At 35.3% G+C, this 8,089-nt stretch overlaps 1 protein-coding gene across 1 annotated transcript in view; it reads left to right on the top strand.

Moving 5' to 3' along the window:
• The first annotated feature begins 583 nt into the window (after positions 1-583).
• Positions 584-8,089, top strand: part of LOC122802320 (PC3-like endoprotease variant B) — a 96,320-nt gene continuing 88,814 nt past the window's right edge. Inside the window, exon 1 of the mRNA XM_044071962.1 lies at positions 584-686. Coding sequence (XP_043927897.1) covers positions 584-686 — 103 coding nt within the window. The remainder of the gene's footprint in view (positions 687-8,089) is intronic.

Below are 8,089 nucleotides of genomic sequence, written 5' to 3'. Positions count from 1 at the left end.
CATAGCTGAGACTTATGCTGTCCATCACAGCTAATAGTGCATGAATTCATTCACTACGTGACAGCAGTCTGATGTCAATGCAGTATGCTAGGATCTCCTGTAACCTAAGACTTCTTTTCATCTCACCTCAAAGTATATCTACATAGAATTAAGTGCAAAACTTAAATCCTAAAATGTCTCTATCAAGAATTTACTACTGCACTACACAGGTGGTGTAAATGGTTAAATCCCTGTCTACAGACCAAATGGCACAAGTTCAGCTAATGGGTTGAGTGCTTCACTCTGGAGGCAGAGAGGATGTAAGTGCCCATGCTGGGGGAGGGGTAGTGGTACTTGGCAGGCTTGCATTGCATCTCTGCTCATGGAGTCCTACTGGAGACTGGAAGGTCATTAGGTAGTTGGGCCCTAGTCAGAAGTATATAAGTCTGACTTGGGGAGGAATTTACATGCACATTCTAAGAGAGTATAGTCAGACCTCAGAGTTATGTGAGTGCTCCAGTCACCACAATGGTCAGAGTTTAACTTCATTAAATAGGAAACATCTGTCATTAATGGAATGCCAGTGAGAACACACAGCATCCTCATGACTACTTGGATGAAGCCCCTTACAACTTTGAATGTTGACAGGCATGGAGACAAAAATGATGCAACATGGAAGCAAAAAAGATACATTAAAGAAAAAATAAGTAAGTCAATGAGACTCTGGCAACAGTGCTTCACTGTAACATACATTGTGAAGGTTCTGAATACAAATTCTTTACTTTTTCCTGATACTATACCTGGAGAAAACCTACGTTGAAACACTAAATGTTATTGACAAAAATTTCAAAAACCTAAACTGCACAAAATGAAAATTGTCTCTTCTTTAACTGTTTAATATTTTAAAGAAACTGTGTCATTCCTGCAAGAAACATCATACAAAGTGTTATTAGAGACTTCAGATATCAGGGATGTATTTTCAGACATTGCAAATAAATTGTACCTAATGGAAAATCAAATATGCGTGGCTTAGTATGGATCAAATGCAAAGGACATGTTTCAGGACTATGCAACAAAATAAACAAATAAATAAATAACTACAATATAAAGTGCTTGAAATGGGAACATGCAACTGACAATAATTTTGTCATTAGCGGGCCCCCTAAATCAAAATGTATATGTGTGTATATATATATATATATATATATATATATATATATATATATATATATATATATGCTTTTTTTTAACCCAATTGATTCATTCTTTCTGCTGAAACAGGAGCCAGAAATCATGGTAAATGGAAAGGTAGAAGGAGGTGGAGCAGTTTTTTCTGAGCTTCACTGTGTGCTTCTCTTTTTGGAGAAGTGTGGCTACATAATGAATTCCTTTCTCCTTACTGATGGCACCCTGCAGCATACACTCACTAGGCTTGCTAGGCATCATCCATATGGTGAGCCAGAGTCATCCTCTTCTACCCAGGATGGGCAAGCCAGAAACAGGAACTCGCCCCCCTCCCTCCACACACCTCATAAGCTCCTACAGGACACTACTTGGGTTTCCTGGAATTTAGTCAACAGCTTTAATCAGCTATTCTACAAAGCTGACAGCCTGAATCCATATTCTTCAATCCTTTAAAAAATGCTTGCAGAATATTAGACTATTTGAAACAGAAAGAACCAATTTTAATTGAGCTCAACGCTCTCAGATAATGTCAGCTATTTCTATGTTTCCTGGTGTATGTTGAACTGATGGAAAACCAAAGCCTTTAAGAAGTACTCAAATGTAACAGAAATAAATCAGATTATGCCAAGGATCCAGAAACATTTTACATGTCACAATATGTAACTTTATGCAATAAGTAGTCACACAGACCCACAGAGCTCACCCAAGAGTCTTCAAGAAAGCAGGCCTAAGCCAATAAGGCCCACTAAGTCTATTATTCTACCTGGAAATGGTTTAGATATAGATGACACTATAGTTAAGTATACAGACTCCACACTGAACAGACTGGACTAGAACAGGGTCATTATAAGCCGCTTGTCTGGTACCAGCATCTATGATGTTACAAGGCCCCTTAAACCAGGCAGATATGTCTACAACCTAACTTTGGCCCATAAGGGAGTGAATGACATGAGGTAGTCCACCCAGAGGGACATGCAGAGAGACATGATAGAATTTACTATGCATGTGTTAGAAGCTGGAAAGTCACTGGTCTTCAGTAGGGTCTTGTCTTCACCAAGAATCATACCTAGATACCAAGACAATGTTATTGGCTTTGACAGTTGACTAAATAGTTGGTGTAATTCTAAGGGGATTCATTATGTGTCAACCTAGGATGATACAGAATACTTCCTGTTTCATCAAAGCCTTTGCTGCCCTCATATTACATTTTTAGGTAGTGTCCCCCTACTGGACATTCCTACATAGACAACTCAGACTGAGACAATATTAAGGTGGCAATACTCAATGTTACGAGTCTGAATAGAAAGATTTTGAGTTCCTGGAAATCCAAACTACTCATAATAAATCCAACTATTATTTTGTTGCTCGCTATGATCCCCATCAGTGTCATACAAAGATCACAGATGTTACCTCAAAACCATTGTGGTATAAAATATTAAACCAAATAATTTCTTACTAGGGGATGTCAATTACTCAAGCATTCATTGGTACACTTATGCCTCTAAAATTAGTTATCATCAACATTTCCTAGACTTCATTAATACCGATGCACTGGAGAAAATTAAAATACTTTCCACTGTGGGCTGTAATATCCTTGACCAAGCCCTTGACAACCTAGCCACACCTGCACTCCACCTCACATCTCCTGTTCCCTAGTTAAATCTGAGGACAAGTCACTCATTTCTCTCTCAGGCCTAGTAGTTCCTCTACACCATCAAATGAGAACATCTTTATTGACTTCTCCAAGGCAAACTACATCAGCTAATAGAAGACCTGGGCAAAGTTCCCAACAGTACCTTGCAAATTGAACTAACTGAGAGGGCTGCCCCATTAACCTCTGCCATTTTGCAGTGAAAAGTAAATACCCTACATCTTAAATATAATGGTAAATTCTAGAATAAACCACTCTGTTAGAACTCCCACATTAATAAATTGTAGAAGGAAATAATGTAAAGTTGCAAGAAATCTCCATATCCCTACCTCAAGACTCCAGTGAAACATGTCAGCAAAGAACTTAAAAACGCTATTAGAAAATGTAGAGTATGAATGTAAGGTTGTTTCAGATTCCAAAGGAAGCTACACGTTTTATTGCAATAGAATATTTATAAGTTAATATAGGACTTTTTATATGTGCTTTTCATAAGGGATGGATGTTTTCTGAGAAACATACTTTGAAGTGTAGTTAATTAATGCAGCAATGTGATTGGATGATGAGATTTCATTAAATTGAAACTCTAGTATTTAAATTAATGAAATGCACTGTTTCATTATGTCTAAATAAATGTTCTGATTGGGATGCAAAAGTGCTTACTGTTTTTTTACATTTGTACAATTAAATCTTTTCAGCTACCGCCATGGATGTCACCTCAAGTGTTTTTTCTTTGATCTGCAGTCTGTTTAAAACACAGAGCCTTACAGACTGCACTGATGGGAAACTATACTTTGCAGCACAACACTATCTTACTGTAAGCACAGTTACTAATAAATAACTTATTCTTACAACAAACGACATGCACTACTGCAAAAACTTATAGTTTAGATGTATAAAGTTTTACTTCATGGTCAGCATGGATGATTATTCTCCTTCTCCTATACAATACCTCAGAATAAGTGTGCTCCTACCAATACCTCTAACACAGCTAAAATTTTACAGTCTTCTTATACTGTTCTTCTCATGCACTTTAGATCCTGTTTTCTTCTTGGTATTTTTTGGGGGACTTTATATGGAAACATCTGTTCTGCTGATACTTTATTTTCAAGATTTGTTTTTTAAGGGAATGCTTTGTGATAAAGTACATACACATTGTTTTTTTTTCTGTTAACTATGTCCATTTATATGTGAGGAATTATATCAAACTTTTTTAATATTGTGACAAACATGTTTTTAAAGGAAACATCTTGTGGAAAAACACATACTGCTGATTTTACAAAAAAGCTATGCCCATTCATCTGTCAACTTCTTTGCTGATACTGTGGGAAGATAGCACATATTGCTGAATTTATAAAAATCATGTCTATTAATAGATACAGTCAGAGCTATGTCACATAGTATGGATGCTCATTACATATTGCTAAGCTCTATTTCTACATTTAAGCAAGCTTTATTGTATGCCTCATTTATTTTACATTTAATAGCAGAATTGATTTTATCCTTTATTCATTGTTTAGCACACTCTAACAGTTCCCCCTTTTTATTTTAAGCCAGGGAGACACATTTGTCATTGTTTGGTAATACATTTTCATTATGGCAATTGACAACAGTAACTTGTTGATTAACTCTTGTTAAGCACACTTTATTACATGTGAGCAATATGCAAGCAAGTATTACAAAAACAATAACAGCAATCAAAAATATTATTTTCCTGTCCACCCTGTAAATAGATTACTAAACCACCCACTCCAATCGTCATTCCAATTTTTTCTAGTATGTTGTGACACTTGCGCAATGACCTCTAAATGCGCTTTTAGAGACTGTTTTTATCTGGAATAAATGTACAACATTGTTCTCCTATTAAGGCACATCATCCCCTTTGGGATGCTATCATGTAATCTAATGCCATTTGAGTTTGTAAAACCATAGTTCATATAGCTGTCATTTCAACAGTAGTGTGTGAGATTGCACTGAAAGTGGCATTTTCCAATACTTCAGCCAATTTGGATAGTTTTCTTAACTCCCAAATGGCCTTTACTGCTCCATGCCATGGGAATATACCTGCTGCAGAAATTACATCATCTCCTAGCTCCATATATTTTAATTTTAAATAATAAAGATTTTGTTGGAAAATATGTGATATATCTAAGGTGTTTACTGGATTTCCTGGATTTTCAATTACAGGTAATATATCTCTTTTTCTTTTTTTCATTTTGTAATTCTTCCCTTTGGTAACTCTTTTACATGATGCATTGCTGGTATGTCTAGCCCTATATAGCAGGTGCCATCCCGCATTTAGTAACCATTTATACGCATATTTACCACAAATATAATATAACCCATCTGTCAGGGCAACACTGCTATTTACTATATTGCCATTTACTTGTCCCATAGTAGTTTTATCATGTACAACCATAACATGTTTATCTGTTTTACTTCACCAACACGTAACTTTGGTTTTGCACTCTTTTTTATCATTCTGTGAAAAATGAAATACCGCTGTGTCACTTAATATTAACTGACCCTTAGCTGGTATTAGAATAGGGAAACCATGGAAAAACTACGCCACATGCTGGTATGCAGTTATGAAAGTTTATCATTTCAATTGTTTGAATACAGTTACTATTACCCACTGGAATGGTTCCATTTTGTTGAAAACATGTGATTCCCTGTACTATAGCAGATAACTGTACTCTTGCTTTACATAACTGTATATTTATAACTTGGTCTCCTGTTTCATTTATTAATAACCTCCAACTATTAAAAGTATTTAGTGGAATTGGAACCAGAGGCACACACCCAGCAATTAGAAACATTCATACATTTTGCTTACCAAAATTGACTTGTCAAAAATGTATTAAAAGATAGTGACCAATCTTGCTCATTTTTCCACATCTCTTTACTCTCTCTCTCATGTAACTTTACAGTTTTATTAACAGGTTGTAAGTACAATTTAATGCAAAGTAATACAATAATAGTTAGTATGATAACTATTATCAATTTAAAAATCCATCCTTTAAATAGAAATTCCATTGCTGAATAATTTTGCCTTTGGTAATCCGAAATTGGATTTCCAAAAGGATGCACTTTAAACTATGTCAATTTGTTGGAAACCTACAAGAGAATATACTTAATCAGATTTACATTGCTCATTAGTTTTAATAAATCTTAACTGATCTTTATGTACCAAAATTGTTTTGTTTTTCTTTTTTCCTTTTATTTTATACACTAATGGTCCAATTTGTTCCACTACTTCAAAAGGTCCTTACTAGTTGCTAACCCCTGGACCTTCAGTTTGGAACATTTTTATCAATACTTTTGTTCCACAGGGAAGGTTTTCTTCAGGTGGGAAAATTGGCTCCTTTCTCCATAGGTGGAATGCTTGTTCTCTTGCATTGTAATCACATATTTCTGTAAGCCTTTTTAACCATTGCTGATGCATACTGATTTCTAACATAGGCCTATCATTAGGTATATCCAGATCAAATGGGAATTTTATGACCTGTCATTATTTCATATGGTGAAATACCCATTTTGCTATTTGGTGTTGCCCAAATACCCATTAAATGCCAGGCAAATGTTGTGCCCAAGTATTGCCTTTTTCCAAGCATGCCTTTTTTAGACATTCTTTTAACATCTAATTCATGCACTTTACTATGCCATTGGATTGTGGATGGTATGGTACATAAAATCTTTGCTGTATGCCCAACAAATTGCACATTTGCTTAATGATATTACTAACAAACTGTGGACCATTATCTGATTCTGTGACATATGGCCACCGCCAATGACAGAAAATATTTTTTCCATAAGGCTTCTGCTGTTGCCTTTGCTGTCATGGATTTAGCAGGAATTGCTTCTGCCCATTTTGAAAAGATGTCCACTACTAGTAGGTATCTATAACCTCCCTTCGTTGTTGGCAAAGGACCTGCATAATCTACCTGGACTGCATACCATGGCTCATCTGCTGGCTGTACCCAATGTAACTCAGGCTTTTTGCTTTTAGCATTTACCTGCAAACAGATTAGACATTATTCTATAATCAGCCTACAGACCTTTTTTTAAATTTGGGTTCCAATATTTTTCTTTTACAACCGGCCATAGCTTATCAGCTCCTACATGTCCCAGTATCTGTTGATTTAATTTGACCAACTGTCGTGCTAACTAATATGGCACATAAGGCAACCATAACCCTTTTGTAGTGGGATATATAGTGTTCCTTTGACTGTACTCCTGCAGTTATGCATTGGTCTGTTTCTTCTATTAAACCTTGCTTTCTTTGAATATTGATGAGATCTTCCTTAACTGATAGTTGGTCTAGCTCTTTTTGGGTACTAACATCTGTTGTTAAGGCATTCTGTATCAATGTCCGCATACCCTGAATGTTTTTCCCCACTTTGTGCTGCTTGTTTTGCTAGTGAGTCAGCCAATGCATTTAACCTGAAAGTTTCACTTGTTGGTTTTTGGTGTGCTTTTACTTTTAAAATGCTGTACTGACCTTGTTGATTTGACATTGTTATTACTTTATGTACATCAACAAAAAAAGTTCCAGGATGCACAAAAATACTAGTAACCAAAAGTAATGCACCCAATAGCCATCAAGGAAAACTCCACTTTATTCGAAACAAACACCAGCAAAATCCATTAGTTGTTAAGTGCTTTCATCATAGACAATGACTTCATCAGAACAAGAATAATTATCATGATTAAGATGCCTATATATACCTTGTAAATTAGCACATAATTAACTAATAAATTAAGTTGAATAAATCAATTAAACAATACAACTTTCTAAAAAACATTCTCAAGTATAAAAAGTATGTGTATCCACAGCCCTTGCTGAAACATTATGTATAAAAATATATAGTTTCAAAAGATGTTGATGTTCAAAACATATAAAAAAATGTATATAGTATGTAAATACATTTTTTGTATATAAAAACATTTAAAAATAAATTTGAACATATTACTGTGTTTAGGTAGACAGGGAACAAACATTAGATGTATAATCACCTAGTTGATCTAAAATCCTATTCCTTAATTTGGATTCTGTCCTTCGGGGCTGGTAATATGGAAGCATTGTCATTTAATCCTGGGGGGAAGTTAGCAGCAAGCCTTAGTTGCCAAATAAGTTCCTTTTTGCTGATCTGATTCTTCCAACCCCCCCCCCCGGGTTCAATGTCAACTGTATCTAGCATACCAAACTTAAAACCTTGGAAATTTAAACAACTTAGTGAATGCCTGTACAATGCATTAGTTTCCTTCTTGTTTTTT

This window comes from Protopterus annectens, chromosome 5.part0 (genome assembly GCF_019279795.1).
Source record: "Protopterus annectens isolate FY-2018-M chromosome 5.part0, PAN1.0, whole genome shotgun sequence".
In the NCBI taxonomy this organism is placed as follows: Eukaryota; Metazoa; Chordata; order Ceratodontiformes; family Protopteridae; genus Protopterus; species Protopterus annectens.
Note: the sequence above shows the minus strand (reverse complement) of the source record. Positions and strands in the feature narration are given on the sequence as shown.